Genomic DNA, 24,844 nt, shown 5'->3' on the forward strand with positions numbered 1-24,844 from the left:
TCACTCTTTGCTAAGCTGGAGAAATGTGAGTTCGCTGTGCAGAAAATTAGTTTTTTGGGCTACATTGTCTCCAGCGAGGGCTTTGAGATGGACCCTGTGAAGGTTCAGGCTGTGCAGGAATGGCCTAGGCCTATTGGTTTGAAATCTATACAGAGATTTTTGGGTTTTGCCAATTATTACAGGAAATTCATTAAGAATTTTTCTGTAATTGTTAAACCTCTAACCGATCTCACCAGGAAAGGTGCGAATACGGCCCAGTGGACTACTGAGGCCATTGAAGCGTTTGAGTATCTCAAAAAGAGGTTCAGTTCTGCCCCTATCCTTATGCAGTCTGATGACACCAAGCCTTTTTTGGTCGAGGTCGATGCTTCATCGGTGGGGGTCGGAGCAGTTTTGTCTCAGGAGAACAAGGGTGGAGTACATCCTTGTGCCTTCTTTTCAAAAAAATTTTTGGAAACCGAACTGAATTATGATGTTGGAAATCGGGAGTTGCAGGCTATTAAACTCGCATTTGAACATTGGCGTCATTTTTTGGAAGGCGCTAGATTTCCTATTCAGGTTTTCACAGATCATAAGAATTTGATCTATCTGGATGCTGCCAAGCGCTTGAATGCCCGTCAAGCTAGGTGGGCACTTTTTTTTTCTCAGTTTCATTTTTCTGTTACCTATATCCCTGGTACTAAGAATGTTAAAGCCAATGCTTTATCTCGCAGCTTCTCTCCTACGGTCAGTGCCGAGGAGGAGGAGAGCATTTTACAGAAAGGAGTTGTGGTGGCGGCATTGGACTCCGTTTTGGAGAATGGGATTCTAAAAGCTCAAGATGATGCTCCATCTAACACTCCCCATGGGAGGTTGTTCGTGCCTAGAGCCTTTAGGAGAGATTTGTTTGTGGAGTGTCATGGCAGGCAGGTCATCCAGGTTGGCAGGTCATCCAGGAATTTTGGAGACTAAGAGACTTGTCAGTCGCAGTTTTTGGTGGCCAGGATGGCAGAAGGAATTCATCAAGTGGGTGCGTCAGTGTACTGTGTGTGCTAGGTCAAAGGCTTCACATACTCCTGCTGTGGGGTTGCTTTGCCCTCTGGAGGTTCCTAGTGCGCCTTGGACGCATCTCACAATGGATTTTATTACTGATCTTCCTGTGTCCGAGGGTTTTACTGTCATCTGGGTGGTCGTGGACCGTTTTAGTAAGATGTGTCATTTGGTTCCATTCATTAAGTTGCCCTGCGCCAAGACACTCGCTAAGGCGTTTGTTAAGGAGATTGTCAAGCTCCAAGGCGTTCCCACGGATATTGTTTCTGATAGAGGACCTCAGTTTGTGGCTCGCTTTTGGCGTCCTTTTTGTGACAGGTTGGGAGTCCATTTGTCATTTTCATCTGGTTATCATCCTGAGTCTAATGGACAGACTGAAAGAAAGAACCAGGATGTTGAACAGTTTTTGCGTTGCTTTGTGGCAGACAATCAAGAGGTGTGGTCTGAGTTTCTGCCTCTCGCAGAATTTGCTCTTAACAATCATACAGTACATCCTCCTCTGCTGGGTGTTCTTTTTTTTGGTGTACTGGGAGACATCCGTATTTTGGTTCGTTCTCCAAATTGGGGTCGGTGGTGCCAGAGGAGGAGAATTTTTCCGGTGATTTGGAGAGAGTTTGGACTAATGTACGTTGCAACCTTCAAGAGGCTAACAAGACGTCCAAGAAGTATTTTGACAGGAAACGTAAGGAGGTTTTGTTTACTGTGGGTGACATGGTTTGGTTGTCCTCGAAGAACCTGCGGTTGAGGATTCCCTCTAAAAAACTAGGTCCTAAGTTTGTGGGTCCATTTAAAGTGCTTCAGGTTGTTAACCCGTCTGCTGTTAGGTTGGATGTCCCTACTTCCTGGAAGATAAATCCTGTGTTTCATGTTTCCTTGTTGAAAAAGGCTGATGTATCTGATAGGGACGCCACTGTCACAGTTCCTCCTGTGGTGGAAGACGGCGAATATGAAATTTCATGTATCTTGAATTCTAGATGGCATAGAGGGAGATTACAGTATCTCGTCTCCTGGAAGGGTTTCGGTCCCGAAGACAACTCCTGGGTAAGGACGGATGATGTCTCTGCTCCTAGGCTTGTTAAAGCTTTCCACAGGAGGTTTCCGGATAGGCCCCGGCCTGGAGGATCCGGAGAATCCTAATAAAAGAGGGGGTACTGTTAGAACCCTCCTGTTTATTTTTTCCATCTTGTGTTTTGCGGTCACGTGACCATCTGCCTTTATATTCCAGCTCCGCCCTTCTGGCTGTGCTGGACTTCAGTGTTTGACTGTTTCTCTAGCCTGGTGCTTCGGTGCCTTTGTCTGTCAGTTTGCTTGGTCCTTCTGGGACCTCTAGTACCTTTTGTCAGTTTGTCTTTTTGTGTTCTGCAACAACTTCTCTGTTTAGGAGGTGTCCCATTTTTTGCCCCAGTCCTTAGTTCTTTTAGGGACCCCTCCCTTAATGCTATAGGTGTTTGTTCAGACTAGCTGAGGACTAAGGCGGGTCTGTTCACTAGGAACAGGCAGCCCGCTACATCGTAGGGATTCAGCTTAGTCTTACTGTAGGGACAGCTTTCCCCTATCTTTCCTAAGTGCATGTTGCAGATCATAATAGTAACTCTGTAATATAAATGTAGGGGGACATTAACTAATGTGACTGAGCGTAGACCTTGGTGAAACATGCATCAAAATTTGCCATATTTTGGGCAATAACATCACATCAAGCTTTAAACATATCAACAAGGGTTGAGCTTAAATTAAAAAAGGGTGTGGATTAAAATGTGACTGTACCAAATGGAACCAAATGTCAGATGCAAAAAATTGGCGCAAATTAAACCAACCAAAAGGTGGTAGAAAGTTATACAAAAGTGAGTCAAATCTATAATCCAGTTATTAATTTGGGACGTTTTCAGATTACCTAGTCTAAGTTTGCGCTATCTCAATATTGCATAGGATTAGTTAATCATCCCCATATTGTCAAAAAACATCTTTGGAAAGGGTAATATTAATATGCTCTGGTTGAAATCACATTTTGTGTTTGTGGCTTTCCATTTCACTGCTCTTAAACTTATTGACGTTTATGGTATACAGTGGGGAAAATAAGTATTTGATACACTGCCGTTTTTGTAAGTTTTCCCACCTACTAAGAATGGAGAGGTGTGTAATTTTATCATGGGTATACTTCAACTATAAGAGACAAAATCTTAAAAAATTATTAATTTGAATTTTATTGCATGAATTAAATATTTGATACAATAGAAAAACAGAACTTAATATTTGATACAGAAACCTTTGTTTGCAATTACAGAGGTCAGACTTTTCCTGTAGTTCTTGACCAAGTTTGCACACACTGTAGCAGGGATTTTGGCCCACTCCACCAGGACCTTGAAATGCTTCTGATGGTGCCACTCCTTAGTTGCCCTGGCTGTGTGTTTCCGGTCATTGTCATGCTGAAAGACCCAGCCACGACCCATCTTCAATGCTCTTACTGAGGGAAAGAGTTTGTTGGCTAAAATCTCATAATACACGACCACATCCATCCTCCCTTCAATACGGTGCAGTCGTCCCGTCCACTTTGCAGAAAAACACCCCCAAAGTATGATGTTTCCCCCACCATGCTTCACAGTTGGGACGGTGTTCTTAGGATTGTACTCATCCTTCTTCTTCCTCCAAACACGGCAAGTGGAGTTGATACCAAAACGTTCTATTTTGGTCTCATCTGACCTCATTACCTTCTCCCATGCCTCCTCTGGATCATCTAGATGGTCATTGGCGAACTTCAAATGGGCCTGGACATGTGCTGGCATGAGCAGGGGGACCTTCCGTGCCCTGCAGGATTTTAAACTTAACAGATCTGTGAGAGCCAGAATTCTTGCTGGTTTGCAGGTGATCAAATATTTATTTCATGCAATAAAATGCAATTTAATTATTTAAAAATCATACAATGTGATTTTATGGTTTTTAATTTTAGATTCTATCTCTCACAGTTGAAGTGTACCTGCAACAAAAATTACAGGCCTCTCCATTCTTTGTAGGTGGGAAAACTTGCAAAATCGGCAGTGTATCAAATACTTATTTTCCATACTATATTATAGCCTGGTATACAGGCATACAGTTGAAACCAGACGTTTACATACACTATATAAAAAGACACATATGTATGTTTTTCTCAATATCTGACATGAAATCAGAATAAACCTTTCCCGTTTTAGGTCAATTAGGATTACCATAATTTTTAATATTTGCCAAATTGCCAGAATAATGAGAAAGAGATAATGTTTTAAGGCATTTTTATTACTTACTGCAAAGTCAAAAGTTTACATACATTTCATTAGTATTTGGTACCATTGCCCTTAAACTGAATGACTTGAGTCAAACGTTTGGAATATCCTTCCACAAGCTTCTCACAATAGTTGGTCGGAATTTGGGCCCATTCCTTCTGACAAAACTGGTGTAACTGATCCAGGTTTGTAGGTCGCCTTGCTCGCACCTGCCTTTTCAGCTTTGCCATTAATTTTCAATAGGATTGAGATCAGGGCTTTGTGATGGCCACGCCAAAACATTGACTTTCTTATCCTTAAGCCACTTTGTTAACATTTTGGCAGTATGCTTCGGGTCATTGTCCATTTGAAAGACCCATTTCCGCCCAAGCTTTAGCTTCCTGGCTGATGTCTTGAGATGTTGCTTCAGTATTGCCACATAATCTTCTTTTCTCATGATGCCATCTATTTTGTGAAGTGCACCAGTCCCTCCTGCAGCAAAACAACCCCACAACATGATGCAGCCACCCCGTGTTTCACAGTTGGGATGGTGTTTTTAGGCTTCCAAGCTTCTCCCTTTTTCTAAAGGTAACGATGGTCATTATGCCCAAAATGTTAAATTTTAGTTTCATCAGACCACAGGACATGTCTCCAAAAATTACGATCTTTGTTCCTGTGTGAATTTGCAAACATTAATCTGTCTTTTTTTATGTTTCTTTTGGAGTAATGGCTTCTTCCTGGCAGAGTGGCCTTTCAGTCCATGTTGATACAGTACTCATTTCATTGTGGATATAGACACAATCTTACCAGCTTCCGCCATCATCTTCACAAGGTCTTTTGCTTTTGTCCTTGGGTTGATATGCACATGTCGGACCAAAGCATGTTCATTCCTGGGACACAGAACCCATCACCTTCCTGAGCGGTATGATGGCTGGACATGTTTGTATTTGCATATAATTGTTTGGACAGATGAACGAGGCACTTTCAGGTATCTTGAAATTGTACCCAAGGATGAGCCAGACTTGTGCTAGTCCACAATTCTCTTCCTGATATCTTGGCTGATTTCTTTAGACTTTCCCACGATGCTACACAAAGAAGCAGTGTGTTTCAGGTGTGCATTAAAATACATCCACAGGTGTGTCTTTAATTAATTTAGATGTTGCCAAAAAAACTATCAGAAGCTTTCAAACACATGATATCATCATATGGGCAGTCCAGAATTGTTTAAAGGCATAGTAATCTTAGTGTATGTAAACTTTTGACTTTGCAGTAAGTAATAAAAATGCCTTAAAACATCCTCTCTCTCATTATTCTGGCATTTGGCAAATAGTAAAAATTTATGGTAATCCTAATTGACCTAAAACGGGAAAGGTTTATTCTGATTTCATGTCAGATATTGAGAAAAACATGCATATGTGTCTTTTTATATAGTGTATGTAAACTTCTGGTTTCAATTGTATTACAAAACCTAACTTTTCACAGATTATGATTTTTGCTAATTTTTGTTTCTGCAGAGACCTAAAGAGACTATCAAGCAGCATTACAGTTCTGGACAAAATTTCTGCACCCTCTTTCCAGATGGAACAGGGCAGGTTCTGTATCCAACTTAACTATAATTAAGTGATATTTCATGTCGTTCAGCCCCTGGTGGAAACCAAACACATTTCTTCCTTCAATGGAATTTTTGTATCCAATAAGGAAGCTTTCATCTAGAGGCTACAGAAGCGAACACATCTCGTTCCTTCAAATACTAAAACCTCTGTAGATCTGATCAGTTTTGGAACATTGGGTGGACTGAAGGGACATTTTACCCTACTTTATTATTTTTAGAATATTGTTGTACAACTGGAGACACAAACTGCTTACATTACTTTAACACCATTCACAATAGAATGTGTATACATACTACTGATTTCATTTACTACTAGCTGTACCCGGCCTCGCGTTGCTGTGGCTCAGTGTGGTTAAATGGAAAAGAAAGAAAAGAGAAAGCATACATTTGTAAAATATTTAATTTCACAATGCTTGTGGGTATACAATATTTTTTGTTGTTCTGAGATTGTCTGGTTTGCCGACTCTAGAACACGCAACACATAATTGTTCATGTGAGAAGCAATCCATGTCTAGATTTAAACCGCACAATTCTAAAGATTGGCCCTGAGCTTTGTTGATGATGATTGCAAACGCCAATCGAATTGGGAGTTGCAATCTCTTAAATTGAAGTGGCGTATCCGTTGGAATCATAGGAATGCGAAGAATGAAGACATGTTGACCTTTGAAATGTCCTGTCAAGATTTTTACATCAACGATGTTGCTCATTAATTGTTTTACTGCAAGCCGCGTGCCGTTGTAAAGCTTTGGCTGGTTGATATTTTGCAACACGGTAATTGGCATACCGATTGTCAATTGCAGTACATGCAGTAGCATCCCTGGCAGATCGAGTGAATTCAAAAATTCTCTTGGATAATTAACCGCTTCATTGTAAAATTGGAAATTTGTAAATCGGAAATGGATCGTAAATCGGAAACATTGAAATGGAATCGTAAAATATTTAGTATAGCGTGTGTTGCTTTTACGTCCAACAGATGGCTATAGCGTGTGTTGTTTTTACGTCCAACAGCTGGTATATAAAAACATAGTAGGTATATAAAAACATGTGTGTATTCAAATGCAATGTTCATTTTTATTAATATAGATTATATGTTATATATACAGTTGTGTTCAAAAGTTGACATACCCCGGCAGAATTTTTTCTTTCTTGGCCTTGTTTCAGAGAATATGAATGATAACAAAAAACTTTTTCTCCACTCATGGTTATTGGTTGGGTGAAGCCATTTATTGTCAAACTACTGTGTTTTCTCTTTTTAAATCTTAATGACAACCAAAAACATCCAAATGATCCTGATCAAAAGTTCACATACCCTGGTGATTTTGTCCTGATAACATGCACAGAATTTGACACAAATGGGTTTGAATGGCTACTAAAGGTAGCATCCTCACCTATGACCTGTTTGCTTGTAATCAGTGTGTGTGCATAAAAGCTGAGTGAGTTTGTGGGATCCAGACAGACTTTTGCATCTTTTATCCAGCCACTGACGTTTCTGGATTGTGAGTCATGGGGAAAGAAAAAGAATTGTCAACGGATCTACGGAAAAAGGTAGTTGAACTGTATAACACAGGAAAGAGATACAAAAAAATATCCAAGGAATTGATAATGCCAGTCAGCAGCATTCAAACTGTGATTAACAAATGGAAAATCAGGGGCTCTGTAAAAACCAAACCACAGTCAGGTAGACCAACAAAAATTTCGGCCACAACTGCCAGGAAAATTGTTTGGGATGCAAAGAAAAACCCACAAATAATATCAGCTGAAATTCAGGACTCTCTGAAAACTAGCGGTGTGGCTGTTTCAAGATGCACAATAAGGAGGCACTTGAAGAAAAATGGGCTGCATGGTTGAGTCGCTAGAAGAAAGCCATTACTGTGCAAATGCCACAAAGTATCTCGCCTACAATATGCCAAACAGCACGGAGACAAGCCTCAAAACTTTCCGGACAAGATAATTTGGAGTGATGAGACCAAAATTTAGCTTTTTGGCTACAACCATAAATGTTACATTTGGAGAGAGGTCAAGAAGGCCTATGATGAAAGGAACACCATTCCTACAGTAAAGCACGGAGGTGGATCGCTGATGTTTTGGGGATGTGTGAGCTACAAAGGCACAGGAAGCTTGGTAAAAGTTGAAGGAAAGATGAATGCAGCACGTTATCAGCAAGTACTGGAAGCAAATTTGCACTCATCAGCCAAGAAGCTGCTCATGGGAAGTACTTGGACGTTCCAACATGACAACGATCCAAAACACAAGGCCAAGTCGACCTGTCATTGGCTACAGCAGAACAAAGTGAAGGTTCTGGAGTGGCCATCTCAGTCTCGTGACCTCAATATCATTGAGCCACTCTGGGGAGATCTCAAGCGCGCAGTTCATGCTAGACAGCCCAGGAATTTACAGGAACTGGAGGCTTTTTGCCAAGAAGAATGGGCAGCTTTACCATCTGAGAAAATAAAGAACCTCATCCATAACTACCACAAAAGACTTCAAGCTGTCATTGATGTTAGAGGGTGCAATACACGGTATTAAGAACTGGGGTATGTGAACTTTTGATCAGGATCATTTGAATGTTTTTGGTTGTCATAGAATCATAGAATGGTAGAGTTGGAGGGGACCTCCTGGGTCATCTGGTCCAACCCCCTGCTCAAAGCAGGATTCACTAAATCATCTCAGACAGATGCCTGTCCAGCCTCTGTTTGAAGACGTCCATTGAAGGGGAACTCACCACCTCTCATGGCAGCCTGTTCCACTCATTAATCACCCTGTCAAAAAGTTTTTTCTAATATCTAATCTGTGTCTCCTCCCATTTAGTTTCATCCCATTGCTTCTAGTCTTTCCTTGTGCAAATGAGAATAAAGATGATCCTTCTACAATGTGACAGCCCTTGACAAATTTGTAGACAGCTATTAAGTCTCCTCTCAGTCTTCTTTTTTGCAAGCTAAACATTCCCAAATCCTGCAACCGTTCCTCATAGGACAGGGTTTGCAGACCAGTCACCATTCTGGTCGCTCTTCTCTGAACTTGCTCCAGTTTGTCTATGTCTTTTTTAAAATGTGGTGCCCAAAACTGTACACAGTATTCCAGATGAGGTCTGACCAAAGAGGAGTAAAGACCGATAATGACTTCACGTGATCTAGACTGTATGCTTCTGTTAATACATCCCAGAATTGTATTTGCCTTTTTTGCTGCTGCATCACACTGTTGACTCATGTTCAGTCTGTGATCTATTAGTATACCTAAGTCTTTTTCACATGTACTGTTGCTTAGCTCTATTCCTCCCATTCTGTATATGCTTTTTTCATTTTTATTGCCCAGATGTAGTACTTTGCATTTTTCCCTGTTAAAAATCATTCTGTTGGTTGCTGCCCACTGCTCCAGTTTATTTAGGTCTTTTTGAATCCTCTCTCTCTCTTCTCTAGTATTAGCTATCCCTCCTAGCTTTGTGTCATCAGCAAATTTAATCAGTTTACCCTCAATTCCTTCATCTAAATCATTGATAAAGATGTTGAACAATACAGGTCTCAGGACGGAGCCCTGTGGTACCCCACTTGAGACATTCATCCAGCTGGATGTGAAGCCATTTACAACCACCCTTTGAGTCCGATCACTAAGCCAGTTATGAATCCACCTAACAGTTGCCTGGTCCATTGCATACTTGGTCATTTTTTCAATAAGGATGGTGTGAGATACTTTGTCAAATGCTTTGCTGAAGTCAAGATATACTATATCTACAGCATTTCCCTGATCCACCCAGTCAGTGATTCTGTCATAGAAGGAAATTAAGTTAGTCTGACATGACTTGTTAGTTACAAACCCATGCTGACTCTGGTTAATCACTTCATTCTTATCCAGGTACTTACATACATGTTGTTTAATAATTTGTTCAAAGATTTTTCCTGGTATAGAAGTCAGACTCACCGGCCTATAGTTCCCTGGGTCCACCTTCTTCCCCTTTTTGAAGATAGGAACAACATTTGCTCTTCTCCAGTCTTCTGGGACTTCTCCTGTTCTCCAAGAATTTTCAAAGATTATGGAGAGTGGTTCTAAAATTTCTTCTACAATCTCCTTCAGTACTCTGGGGTGTAATTCATCTGGACCTGGAGACTTGAACTCATTTATGTTAGCTAAATATTCCCTCACAATCTTTCTGTTTACAGATAACTTGGATTCTTCTATTCCTTTAAAAGGACAGTGAAGATCAGTTGATGTTACATTTTCTTTCTGAGAGAAAACAGATGCAAAATAGGAATTAAAAAGTTTGGCCTTCTCAACATCCTCTCTTACCATTTCTCCATTTTCATCCTGTAAAAATCCTATAGCATCTTTGACTTTTCTTTTACTTTTGACATACCCCCAAAATCCTTTTTTATTGCTTTTGACATCTCTTACAAGCCTTAATTCATTGTCAGCTTTAGCTAACCTGATACGTGCCCTACAGGATCTGCAGACTGCATTATAATCTTCTTTAGATATGCCTCCCTCTTTCCATTTAATAAACATTTCTTTCTTTCTTTTAAGCATGTGTTTAAGTTCTGTGTTCATCCATCCTGGTTTCTTTAAATGCTTCCCATTCTTCCTACTTTTCGGGATTGTTAACGAATCTCATTTTTAAAAATTTCCCATCCTTCCTGGACATTTTTGTCCTTAAGGACATCCAGCCATTGGATCCCTCCTATTCTCTTTCTGAGTCTCTTAAAATCTGCCTTTCTAAAATCTAACCTTGAAGTTTGAGTCTTCACATGTCTTCCTCCTCTAGTTATCCAAAATTCTATAATAGCATGATCGCTGCCTCCTAGGGTCCCAGCCACCTTTACCTCCTCAACCATTTCCTCCCTGTTTATAAGGATTAGGTCCAAAGTAGCAGATCCCCTTGTTTTCTCCCCTACCTTTTGGAAGATAAAGTTGTCAGCAAGAGAGGATAAGAATTAACTTGACCTGTTAGTTTTACTTGAGAGAGATTCCCAACAAATGTCTGGATAGTTGAAATCTCCCATGACCACTACGTCATATTTTTTGGAGAACTTGGTCATTTGATGCATAAAGAGTTCATCCATATCTTCAGCTTGCCCAGGTGGCCTGTAGTAAATGCCTACAATGGTGTCCTTTCCGTTGTTCTCTCCTTGTATTCTTACCCAAACAGTTTCCACAGAACTCCCAGTCTCTGAAGCTTCAATCTCTGTGCAGATATACGCTTTTCTAACATACAATGCGGCACCTCCTCCTCGTTTATCAAGTCTGTTTCTTGCAAATAAGTTGTATCCTTTTAGCCTTTTATTCCAATGATGTGTATCGTCCCACCAAGTTTCAGTGATTCCAATGACATCATATTCCTTTTCCTGCATTAGTAGTTCCAATTCTCCTTGTTTGTTGCCCATGCTTTGTGCATTTGTATAAAAACATTTTAGTTTGTGATTGGTTTCTCTTCCTCCCATATTTTTATTATTTAAATTGTTTTGTCTTTGTTCTTCCTTTCCACTTCCAGTAGCAGAGATCTCAATAGTATTTGTCAGCTGTATGGCTTTTTCTGGCATTTTGCTTCCCTTCCCACATTGTTCTAGTTTAAAGCTCTCCTGATGAGTGTAGCAAGGCGACTTCCAAATACATGTTTTCCAGTCTTCGTAAGGTGCACCCCATCTCTAGCAAGTAGTCCATCGTATAGGTAATTCATTCCGTGATCCAGAAATCCAAATCCTTGTTGACGGCACCATCGACGTAGCCAGTTGTTCACCTGTAGAATCTTATTCCACCTCATTGTTCCATGGTCATCCACTGGGAGGATGGATGAGAAGACCAACTGCGCTCCCAATTCTTTCACTTTCTTGCCTAAGTCTTCAAAGTCTCTGCAGATGGTTTCCAGGTCCTTTCTTGCGGTGTCATTTGTCCCCACATGTATTAGCAGGAATGGGTAGTGATCTGTAGGTCTGAAGAGTCTTGATATCCTGTCAGACACATCTTTAATTTTTGCTCCTGGAAGACAGCACATTTCTCTTGAGGTTATGTCTGGTCTGCAGATAGCGGCCTCTGTTCCTCTTAACAGGGAATCTCCCATGACCACCACTCTCCGTTTTTTCTTCACAACATTCTTCTTTCTCCATCCAGGAGGATTCTGAGGGCTTACAAGGTTATTCATTGCTGGCAAAGTCTTATTTTGCTGTATTTCTTCATGGTTCTCCTGCGTGAGAGCTGGTATTGGTTCCTGAGCAGTATGGGTGCTGACTGCCTCTCGATCCTCCAGCTTCTGTGGGTCACATGCTTCCATTCCTCTGTTTCCTCAGGTGCAGTTCAAATTTCTTCTCTTTCTGAATCATGAAGAGATAATTCTGCTCTGTCTAAGAACTCTTCACCTTCCTTAATGATTTTCAAGGTAGTTAACCTCTCTTCTAGATTTCGCAACTTTTCCTCCAACAGGGACACAAGCTTGCATTTCTGGCATGTGAAGTTTGGCTTTTCCACTGGCAAGTCTGTGAACATGTAGCAGGATATGCAGCTCACCAAATGGCTCCTGGACTCTTCCATGTTCTTACTGTTAATGTTCTGAAAACAGTGAAAAAAGCTTCAAAAAAAGCTTCAAAATGCTCTTCACTTACCCCAAAATGCAGTGGGAATATGCAAATTATCTCCTCAGGACTCCTCCCCTGGTTTACCGATGTCCTCTTTTCAGCTCCAACAGCCAAAATCCAGTGTTCTTTGAGCTCGCGGAGACTCTTCACTTACCCCAAAATGCAGTGGGAATATGCAAATTATCTCCTCAGGACTCCTCCCCTGGTTTACCGATGTCCTCTTTTCAGCTCCAACAGCCAAAATCCAGTGTTCTTTGAGCTCGCGGAGACTCTTCACTTACCCCAAAATGCAGTGGGAATATGCAAATTATCTCCTCAGGACTCCTCCCCTGTCATTAAGATTTAAAAAGAGAAAACACAGTAGTTTGACAATAAATGGCTTCACCCAACCAATAATCATGAGTGGAGAAAAAGTTTTTTTGTTATCATTCATATTCTCTGAAACAAGGCCAAGAAAGGAAAAATTCTGCTGGGGTATGTAAACTTTTGAGCACAACTGTATATAATCTACATAAATAAAAATGTAAATTTTTTTTGTTTAAAATCTTAAATCTCTGAAAGTTCTTCACCGATTACTTTGAAATTTTGACACAGTCAGGTGTCACAATGGAGCCGGTCATGTTAGGGATTGCTAGTTATGCAATTCCCTAGTACAGAGGGAATGTGACAGGAGGGGGGGCAGAGATGATGGCAAGAGGCGGCAGAGGAGGAGAGGGTGATCCGCCTGACAGGCCGGTACCGGTGGCTCAGTGGAATTTGCACTCGCTTGCTATCCGCCTACTGCTGCGTGGCTCGGGCCCAGCTCAGCGCCCAGAGCGCCTCTCCGTGCAGCCTCCCTCTCTCCTTCCCTCCCTCTCCCGCTTGTTGTTGCGCAGTCAGAAATAAGACTCACCTGCCGGAGAAGAAGAAGCCGCAGCAGCAGCAGTGTCGGAACAGAGGCGGACGCCTCTCAGGCAGTGGTGGTGCTGAGCAGCAGCGTCTTTCAGCCTCGAACAGATGGTCTCGTCATTCCCATTCCCCCCAACCCCCACGGGGGACACGAAAGGAGCAGAGCCAGGCAGTGGCTGGAGTGAATGAAGGAGAAGGGTTTATGAATGAGATGTCACTAAGAGGGGGAGAATGCAGGGCAGCCGGGGAGAGTCAGTCTGGGACTAAGCTCGTAACACCCCCCTCTCGCTGTTGTGTTTAAATCCAACAGCTGGTATCTAAATACATAGTAGGTATATAAAAACATGCGTGTATTCGAATGGAACATTGTGTCAATTTCAAAGCAATCGGTGATGAACTTTCGGAGATTTAAGATTTTGAACAAACGAACATTTACATTTTTATTTATATATAGATTTGGCAGCTGCATAGATGTGTGGCATGTGGCATGGTGTCAGCACTGATTGTACAAGGGAGCCAGAAATTGGGTGTATAAAATCTAAATCCATTTAGTAAAGGAGTCCCCATTGTAATTTTTTAATAAACCTATTATGCCACAAGCTAGCAGCTGGTTTAGTAACAGTTTTCACATGAATACATTTTGTAACTAGAAAGGCATTTTCTTTTTTTTATGAGATTTTAACTTTTTTTAGCATCTACAGGAATATGTAATTGACTCAGCATGCCGCATTTTAATGATGGTCCAGGTCACAAGAAACACCCAAGCTGATGGATAGTTATGACTATAATGGCCCACATTTACCATTCAAAGCTTTGATATAAAAAATTTCCCTAGTTCTACCATGTTCTTGGTTGCTGTGATGCTGTTCCACTCCCAAATAACACAGTTTAATAACAATGTTTATTAGAAATTACATAACTACAGAAGTAATCCATTCAATTTAGAACAACACTAACAATACTGTTAATTTACCATGATACTTTGTGTTATGAGTCAGTAAGATGAAACAGGTTACATATCCTTATGAGCTTTAGAGCTTTTATTTCTCCATTCAAGCCCTACGCTATATTGATCTGTAATACAGCACCCAGAAGTCTAGTGGGTGCTACTGTACCTCCGTATATCGCCAAGACAGATCATGCATGGCATTTTCAACCTGACTCTGCATTACAGAGGCATTCTTCCTTAGAAGCATACAGTGATGTGCAAATATACCATACATTGACATACTTACAGCTCTATTGTACAAAGCCATATGAACTTCAAATGCCACCATACAGCTTCCATGAACATGGTTCTGCTGCCTGAATCTAGGGTTTTCTCTAATGAAGTAATGTATTTATGAGTGAAATGTTGAAATTGTAACTTTATCTGTGAATTAACATCCATATGTACTGCATCCAAATGTACTTCAGGTGGTGCATCCAGAAAACTGCTCTATGGAACTCTAAAAAAATAGTTTATCTAGACTCTAGAGACAATAAAGGCCCCCGTAGACATTGGACTAATGTCCAAATCCACCAATATCAGAGGGATCGGCTGACAGTCTAGCCTGCATGGGGGCCTCCCGACTCTCCCCAACAGATGATGTCGGAGAAGATAAGGGATGGGCAGTATAACATTTTAACACCCAACCCTTTTGTTATCCAGGAGATTAGCTGCTGCCAGAGCTGTCTTTCTCCACTCTCCCCTTTGAAAACACATGAGCGTTCAGTGAAGCCAAACATTCATATCTATGGGAGAGGAGAAGTAGATGTTGACCAAACGATCATTAACAGCTATCTAATGTGTTTTGGGGGGACCTTAAGAAACAAAATATAGACCATATTTTCCCCGTTTAATTCACATTTATTATATTTACAGTGGCTTGTTTATGTCAATCATTTACTTTCACTGCAAGTGGTTTCGGTACAAACATTTTAAAGAGTATTCTCACAGGAAAAGAATAGTTAAGTTTATAAGTGTAGTGTAATCTAGATACCAGTATTGCTATTATACATTGTATACTAGGAAAGATCAAATCCATTCTTTGACTTTTCTGACAAATAATGCTTTCTGGAAGTACTCTCCAGAGCTATGAGGCTAGAGTTCAGATCTTCTCTTTGGTGATTCTACAACAACTGTCAAGTGATCAACCTATGGATTATTTTTAAAGGAATATTTTCTAGCCTGTATAACTTTAAAATACAAGAACCTCAATTCTATTGGTGCTATTTATCACTTATCCACATAATAGGTGATAAATGTTAAATCTTGAGCGTATACCATATTTTGCGGATTATAAAATGCACCGGATTATAAGACACAGCCCAAATTTCGGGGTGTGTCTTATAATCCGGTGTGTGTCTTTTTTAAATAAAATGGTGCGCCTTATAATCCTTTTTACCTGGGGGGCAGTGGTAGTGGAGCGGGGGTCACAGGAGCCAGGGTCACACATACAGGAGATTGGTGGCGGAGGCAGGAGTCGGACGATGCTGCGGGCCCCGTCCTCAGAAGAAGGGTCACTGATTCAAGGCGGTGGCGACAGTAGCGGGGCGATGCTGCGGGCCCCGTCCTCAGAATAAGGGTCGCTGTTTCAATGCGGTGGTGGTGGCGGCGGGAGTGGGGCGATGTTGGGGCCCCGTCCTCAGAAGAAGACGGCAGTGAGAGGAGGTTCCCTATCTCGTAGCTATAGCTCTGTGGTGGGCTTAGGGAAAATGGCCGCCAGAGCATGTGCAGATTGAGATCTCGTCTCCCGAGATCTCAATCTGTGCATGCTCCAGCGGCCATTTTGCCAAAGCACAGTGCAGGGCTATGTACGGGATAGGGAACCTCCGCTCACCGCCGACTTCTTCTGAGGACAGGGACGCAGCATCGCCCGCTCCCGCCGCCACCACCACCGCATTGAAACAGCGACCCTTCTTCTGAGGACGGGGCCCGCAGCATCGCCCAGCTCCGGCCGCAGCCGCCGCCAACCTCCTGTATCTGTGACCCCGATCTGACACCGCCCCGCAGGTAGAATACCGTACCTTCGCATTTTAAGATGCATTCCCTTTTTCCTCCCGAATTTGGGGGAAAAAGTGTGTCTTATAATCTGAAAAATACGGTAAATACCTACAAGGCCACTTCTTCCTGAACCTCATAAATGTTGATATGGAGAGCTGGGTCGCCTGTGATCACTGGTTCCAGAATTTGCTAGGGCAGCGTGTGTTCACACGTACCATATCTGAGCCAGAACATTTTCCTTATATGTGATCAGTAGAATTCTATATTGGAGAACTTGGGGAAATTCTAAATTAAAAATGAAGGGAGGATATTAAATAGCTACATACATAAGAAGGTCATATTGGTGGTCGTCTACAGTCATGGCCAAAAGTTTTGAGAATGACACCAAAATTATATTTTCACATGATCTGCTGGCCTCTGGTTTTTATTAGTGTTTGTCTGATGTTTATATCACATACAGAAATATAATTGCAATCATATTATGAGTACCAATTAGTGTTGAGCCACCCCCGTAGTGTTCGAGTTCGGTTCGGTTCGTCGAACACCCGTGTGTTCGCCGAACTGTTCGTCGAACTGTTCGTCGAACACCTTCGAACACCGTTAAAACCAATGGCAGGCAAACAAAAACACATAGAAACACATAGAAAACACCTTCAAAGGTGTCCAAAAGCTGACAAACTGCTCAGAAGACATAACTAACACATGGAAAAGTGACAAGTACATATAGTCATGCGAAAATAAAAGAGGTGGAGGAGTAAAAGGAGGGGGAGACACAGATATAGGCATGTCATGCCCTTCTAAAATCCAAAAAGTGAGAAGCCGACACGGCCAGTCCGCTCCTGCCCGTGCCACCTCCGTGTCGCCGGGTTTGTGCCAGAGCCGCGGTGAACCCTGATGGCCAGCCCCCCTCTCCCAATACTGGTGCCTGTCCGCTGGTGGGTCGAGCGAGCCCCCCTGTGGTGGAGGCAGCTCTAAGCTTTTTAATTTAAATTGTCTCTCTAATTTGAATGAATACACTTTAAATCCATTTACAAGGATCTATTGGAGGGCAAGTCTCATGCCAGCAGCCGCGTAATTCCAGCTCCAGTAGCGTCCACTAAAGCTGCTGCAGTTAAAAAGCTTTTATAAGGATCGAGCTCGGCTGTCCACCGCAAGGCATCCTACTGCCAGTCCCAGCCCCTATGCCTTGGGGTGCCTCCTGATGCTCTTCACTGAGTATCCCGTGGTCCCGAAGCATTTCCTTTGAAAAAATGAAGTGTCCAAACTACAGGTGGTGTAGCTTGCTTAACAGCCGGGATAATCCGCTGACTAGCAGACCCTGCTACTAGGCACAAAGTATTTCCTGGGCTAGATGCAGTTAAAAATTTGTAATTAGATACTCTCGTTGGATGCTGAGAAAGCATTCCATAGAGTCTCCTGGCACGCCATATATGATTCTCTTAAAAAGCTTGGGGTAGGGGTCTAGGGGACCCTTTTATAGCCAAAATCATGGCCCTGTATCGCAATACGTCACCTAGGCTGAAGATAAATGGAACTGTAGCACCCTGAGGGCTCGGTTGCTACAGAGGTATTGCACCTCACCCAGAGGTGTGATATCTCACTCTCAGGTAAGGATGTAGTGTGGATCAGGACCCGACACCTGCATGCATTACACCACATTGCCGTGGGGCAGGGCGACCAATATGCCCCTGAGATGGGCACGACAGTCCCTGTCCCTGGCTGGAGTGGGGGGAGGGAACACTGAGGAAGGGGAACCCTGTAGTGCAGGAGCAGGGAGGAAGCAGTTCCTGGGTGCATTGAGAAGGGAGTATAAAAGGTGGGCACCATCTTAGTTCAGTGCAGAGAAGTCTGAGCAGAAGTGGCAGGGAGCAGGGGCTCTGCATGAGCTCTGCTCCGGAGGCGGGCCTAGTAACAGAGGCCCAGGCCTGGAAGAGGGAGAAGGAAGGAAGAGGAGCGGAGAAGGCTCCAGGAACGAGGAACGAAGGGATCTCAGGGGTGCGGACGGGCGAGTCGCCACCGCACGCCAGAATCCACCTGCGTGGAGGGGTCAGGCCAAAGGGGGAGACCGGTCCCCGAAACTAGTGGAGGCAGGAAACGACCCTCAGCTAGAAACAGGAGGCTGTGACATTTTATGTGGCGCAGCCCCTCGCTACACCCGCTAGGAAGGCACCACATAGGGTCAGGGAAACTGGCGCCAAGTTTACCAAGAGGAGGCCCGAGGCAGCCGGACAGAAGGGTTGGTAAGAAAGGCCAGACAAAGGACACACAAAGGGGGTCCTGTGAAGTGCTCCAAAGTTATCTGGGAGTTGTCTGAGCCCCTCACCTGGTGAGCACAGTACAACGTGGGCAGCCGTTACCTGCAGACGTGGTCTGGATAATAAGAACTGTGAGTAAAGGCCCTGGACTGCATCACTGACTCCGTGTCATTACTGCTGCTGCCCTGCACCATCACCCCCATCCTCCGCATACACTGCCCTGAGGCTATACTCCTCCCGTGGGGAGTTATGCTACGCTCTGCTGCACCCACAACACCAGCCTCAGCGGTCTGCCCTGGAGCGGCGGTTCACTCTGACCGCAATCCACGGGTGGCGTAGTCGGACATTTAAACATCAAAACCACATAAATAGTTCCGCCACTGGTTTGACCGCCCTGAGCCACGGAACCGGGTTGCCGCCACGGAGACTACAACCACCAGAATCCACCAAAAAGGGTCCGGCTCCGGGTGTCCCAAGGCCCAGGGGGCGCGTCAGAACATTTTCATCACCTTTCACAATCACCAATGGGACAAGGCAGGGATGTTCTCTGTCCCCTCTCTTATACATCCTAGTGACGGAGCACCTGCTCTCATCAATTCGCCATAACCCCAATATTAGGTGGATTGAGGTGGGAGGCACCGAGTACAAGTGCTCTCTATTTGCTGATGATGTCCTAGTATATATCACTCAATCACATATATCCATCCATGCTGTTATGGCTGAAATAGATCACTTTGTTACATAGTCAAATTTTAAAATCAATGCAGCGAAGTCTGAGGCCCTCGATGTCTCCCTCCCCAAATCCATATAAGATTCCATCCAGTCCAACTTTCCCTTTGCCTGGCCCTCACAGGGTATCAAATGCTTAGGAATTCCTATTCATAGAGACCTCTCCCATCTATGTTATCTTAATTTTGGGCCCTTTATTGAACAACTCCATACAGACCACGGTTGGCAAGGTAGAACTGTAAGATTCACTACGTGAACCACTGGTGTTTTGTGGAAAAGCACATGTACACTGTGTTCCAAATTATTATGCAAAAAGTGTTTAGGAGTGATAAGGGAAGAATTTGTTTGTTTGTCAGTTAAACTCATTGATGGTGATGTGTGTCAGGGCTCTTTATATCACTGTAAGCAATTGCAGACACCAGTGCTAATTAGTTTGGCAGGTGTGTCCAATGAAAGGCAAGACTACTTAAGAAGGCTCTCTCACATTATTCAGCAGCCTACATTTTCTGCCAAAATGGGAAAGAAAAAGGATGTGTCGGCTGCTGAGAAGCAACAAATTGTGGAGTGTTTAGGTCAAGGCATGACTACAATCAACATTGTGCGATGATCAGGATGAAGTGTCTTGGCAATCAAGAAGTATGTAGCTGATTCACAGTACACACGTGTGCGTGCTGATAAGGGCAAATTGAGGACTCTTTCCTACAGGCAATTACGTCAGGTTGAAAGAGCAGCGGCAAAAAAGCCTTGTCATAGCAGCAGACAAGTTTTTGAAGCTGCTTGTGCCTCCAACGTCCCCCGAACAACAAGATGCAGGGTCCTTCAGAGGTTTGCAGCTGTGCATACGCCATCCTGTCGACCTCCTCTATCCACTTCACACAAGCAGAAACGGCTCCAGTGGGCCAAACATTACATGAAGACTGATTTCAAAACTGTTTTGTTCACGGATGAGTGCCGTGCAGCGCTCGATGGTCCAGATGGATGGAGTGGAGGATGGCTGGTTGATGGACACCCCACGCAAACACGGCTACAGCGCCAACAAGGAGGAGGTGGAGTAATGTTTTGGGCTGGAATCATGGGGAGAGAGATTGTCGGCCCCTTTAGGATCCCTGAAGGCGCTAAAGATGAACTCCATAATGTATGTGGATTTTCTCAAACAGCACTTCCTGCCATGGTTCAAGAAGAAGAACCGTGTATTTCACAGCAAGATCATTTTTCTGCATGATAATGCACCATCTCATGCTGCACATAAAACATCTGCATCTCTGGCTGATATGGGCATAAAAGGGGACAAACTTATGGTGTGACCCCCATGCTCCCCTGACCTCTACCCCATTCAGAACCTTTGGAGCATCATTAAAAGGAGTGTCTATGATGGCGGGAGGCAGTTCACATCTAAGCAACAGCTCTGGGAGGGTATTCTGTCCTCATGCAAAACAATTGAAGCAGAAACCATCCAAAACCTGACAAATTCAATGGACGAGAGAGTTCAGAAGCTCCTTTCGAACAAGGGGTCCTATGTGAAAATGTAACATCACCTAGAATAAAGTTTTGAGTTGAAAACTGTTTGATTTCAGTTTCTAACAACCTGCTAATGCTTATAATTTCAAAAATGACCATTTTTTTGGTCTTTATTAAAATGAAAAGGTTGATCGAAAAGTTTGGGGGATCTAAGAGTGTGGCAACCCAGTAGTCATGATTACTTCGAATTCTGACAATATGAGGGTCATGCTGCAGGTAGTGCAGCAAGAAGGCACTTATGTGTCTTGCGCATCTCGGAGCCCCAAAATTATTTTCCGGGCTAGATGCAGCTAAAAATTATTTTTAATTTTAAATCTGGTGGAGCTTATTATAGATGGCCTAATAGGATCAGTGCTGCACACTGCTACAAAGCCCAAATTATTTTCCAGTCAAGATACAGATAAACATGATTAGTAATTTGAAAGCTTAAAACGTTTGGTAGGGTGATTTTAAACAATCATCAAGCTTTTACTCTCCCCAGGATGACACAGGGGTAGAAAAGTCGTTTCGGATCCATGATTTGTTCATCTTTATGAACGGGAGTCTGTCTACATTATCAGTGGAGAGCCGCGTGCGCTTATCTGTCAGCACACCACCAGCAGCGCTGAACACACGTTCAGACAGAACGCTGGCTGCGGGGCATGACAAGATCTCCAAGGCGTAAGTGGCTAGCTCCGGCCATTTATCCAGATTGGAAGCCCAAAAAGAGCAAGGGTCCAGTGACACAGTCGTGGCTTCAATGTTTACTTGGAGATACTCCTGTACCATCGTCTCTAGGCGTTGACTATGTGTCAGACTTCTTGTCTCCTGTGGCCTTGCAAAGGATGGGCTAAAAAAGTGGTGAAATGATTCCGCAAAATTGATGTTACCACCAGATACTGTGGTTCTGTTACGGTTTGAGTGCTGAACACTTGACGGTCCCACGGTTGGCAAGTTGGAACTGTGAGATTCACTACGTGCACCACTGGTATTTTGTGGAAAAGCACATGTAAGATTCTGCAACAGTCTCTGCTGATACTCCTGCATGCGTGCATCCCTTTCTATGGCAGGAATAATTTCTGCAAATTTACTTTTGTACCGGGGATCTAACAGTGTGGCAACCCAGTAGTCAGGATTATTTCTAATTCTCACAATTCGAGGGTCATGTTGCAGGTAGTGCAGCAAGAAGGCACTCATGTGTGTTGCGCATCCAGGAGCACCAAGTCCCTGTTGTGTTGGTGGCGAGGTAACAATCATGCTTCCTTCCTCTGTCCTCTCCCCCCAACCTCGCACAACAGAAATGTGATCAAGGTCTCCCTCATCTGATGAGTCTTCCATCAGTTCGTCCTCCACTTCTTCCTGGGCTCCTGCACCTTCCTCACTAGTTTGGCTGCTACCATGCGCCCTGGTAAAACCATCTCCCCCACCCTCACATGCCTGCCGCCTTGGTGCTGCCGACCGTCTGGACCTTGCAGATGTTAGCCCTTCCGCATACAACTCCTCCTCCTCTACTTCCTCCACCTCCTCTTGTGCCACCACCTGACTCCGAATTCTGTTTAACATGTGCTCCAGCATGTAAATCACCGGAATAGTCATGCTGATAATGGCATCGTCAGCACTAAACATCTTCGTCGCCATTTCAAAACTGTGCAGAAGGGTGCATAGGTCCCTGATCTGAGACCACTCCTCCAGCGTGATTTGCCCCACCTCTGAATCTCGTTGGCCCAGGCTATACGTCAGAACGTATTGCACCAGGGCTTGTCGGTGCTGCCACAGTCGCTGCAACATGTGCAGAGTTGAATTCCCACGGGTAGGCACATCGCATTTTAGCCGGTGAAGTGGCAGGCCCAACGACTTCTGTAGAGATGTAAGTCGCTGAGCTGCGGGATGCGAATGGCGGAAGTGAGCACACAGCGACCGTGCCCTCTGCAGAAGGCCATCTAGTCTGGGATAGTGGGCTAAAAATTGCTGGACAACCAGGTTCAACACGTGAGCCATACAAGGCACGTGTGTGACATTGCCCCGGCGAAGGGCCGCACCCAGGTTTGCAGCATTGTCGCACACGGCCTTCCCTGGTTTCAGGTCCAGTGGAGACAACCATTCATGAAATTGGTTCTCCAGAGCTGACCACAACTCCTCAGCTGTGTGACTCACATTTCCCAGACATTTCAATGTAAAAACCGCCTGATGACGTTGAGCCCTACTGCCAGCATAGTAAGGAGGTGTGCAGGATCCCTTCTGCGCAGTTAGAAAGCTTGTGGCATGACCAGACAGGCTTTGGGTGCAGGTGGAAGACCGAGAGGAGGTTGAGGAGGCAGAAGCAGTGGAGGAACTTTGACATAAAGAGGATTGACGCACAACTCGTGGGGACGGCAAGACTTGGACAGCAGCCCCTTGTCCTGCTGTCACCATAGTTACCCAGTGCCCAGTCAGCGACATGTAACGCCCCTGTCCATGCCTACTTGTCCAAGTGTCTGTGGTGAAATGCACCCTGTCACACACAGAGTTTCTCAAAGAAGCGGTGATGTTGTGTGCGACATGCTGGTGGAGCGCAGGCACACATTTCTTTGAGAAGTAGTGCCGACTGGGCATCTGGTACTGGGGCACTGCGACGGACATAAGGTCTCGAAAATCCTCTGTGTCCACCAGGCGGAAAGGCAGCATTTCTGTAGCCAAGAGCTTGCAGATGGTGAAATTCAACCTCTTAGCTTTCTCATGGCTAGGAGGAAATGGTCTTTTACTTGTCCACATCTGAGGGACCGAGGGCTGGCTATTGTGCTTAGACGGGGTTGATAAGGGTGTCCCCGGCAAACTGCCGGTCTGTGAGGAAGATGCAGGCGGACATGTTAGGTTGCCTTGATCCAAAGGTGGTGCTATCGATGTCGGACAGCGCTCAACACCAGCTGCTGTTACCACCTCCAAAGAAAATGATGACCTGCCAATCACGCTGGCTGTTGCGGGTAAAGAGGTGGCAGGTCTGCGCCCCAAAACAGGTGTGACTGCTGTCCCCCCAGTCACAGAGGATGAAGAGGCCGCGGATGCACAAGATATGGCAGACGGTGGTTGGCCCGGCCGGCTAGGCCGCATTGTAGCACACTGAGCTTCCCACTGCAACTTATGCTTCATGTCCATGTGCCGGTTCATGCATGAAGTACTCAAACTATGTATTTTTTGGCCTCTACTTAGCTTTTGCTGACAAATGTTACAGATAACACGAGTTGGGTCATCTTTATCGATCTGAAAAAATGCCCAGGCTATGCAAGGCTTAGCACCCATGCGACCTGAAGAGCCACCACGACTTGTGGTGAGAGGCAGAGTTGTGTTTGAGGATGCAGTTGTTGACGTGCTTCCAGTACTACGTCTCTGTCCAGGAAGGCGCAACCTGACCTCGTCGTCACTAGCATCTTCCTCCACCTCCTCTGTTGACCTCATCTCTTGGCTGACTGTGGGTTGACAGTAAGTGGGATCTCCAACCTCATCATCATCACCCTGTGTGTTATCACACCCGTCGTCCTCAGAGCCAACCTGTTCCTGCCCTGACAAAAAACTAAAGTTGTCGCTCCAATCAGGTATTTGAGTCTTATCATCGTCTTCCTCATTGTCTCCACCAACAGGAGTTACAGTTTGGGAATGAGGGTCTACATTATGGTCAGAACCTTCTGCGTCTGGTCCTGGATCCGACTCATAAAGATTCTGGGCATCAGTGCAGATCATTTCCTCGTCTGGATTCACAGAAGCGCTGGAGTCGACCTCTGATTCCCAGGCTATAGTATGAGTAAACAGCTCTGCAGACTCAACCATCTGTTCTACCTCATACTCAGACGGGCAGCTGGAGATTTGGGAGCTGTGAGGAAGCAAGTGCGATTTGGGTGACACCTTTGAGGACTGGAGTATTTGTGATGTTGAAGTTGATGTGGAGGAGAGCCCACTTAAAGGAGCACTTGATATCCGTTGAAGCACCTGCTGTTTTTGTGCCTCATCTGGAATTTGTAGCGATTGGCGTGGCCGTAAGAAAGGGATCTTATCACATTGTCCGCTAAAAGAAGTAGACATTTTAG

General features: G+C 44.2%; 1 protein-coding gene across 3 annotated transcripts in view; it reads left to right on the top strand.

Annotated features, from left to right (window-relative positions):
- The window catches only part of ERICH6B (glutamate rich 6B), a 311,898-nt gene that overhangs the window by 225,524 nt on the left and 61,530 nt on the right, over positions 1–24,844 (top strand). For all 3 annotated transcript variants that reach the window (XM_073663846.1, XM_073663848.1, XM_073663847.1), the window contains one exon: positions 5,777–5,859. In XM_073663846.1, the coding sequence (XP_073519947.1) occupies positions 5,777–5,859 (83 nt within the window). The remainder of the gene's footprint in view (positions 1–5,776; positions 5,860–24,844) is intronic.

This window comes from Phyllobates terribilis, unplaced genomic scaffold, assembly GCF_046119375.1.
Source record: "Phyllobates terribilis strain yellow unplaced genomic scaffold, ASM4611937v1 Scaffold_2__4_contigs__length_985480577, whole genome shotgun sequence".
Taxonomy (NCBI): Eukaryota; Metazoa; Chordata; class Amphibia; order Anura; family Dendrobatidae; genus Phyllobates; species Phyllobates terribilis.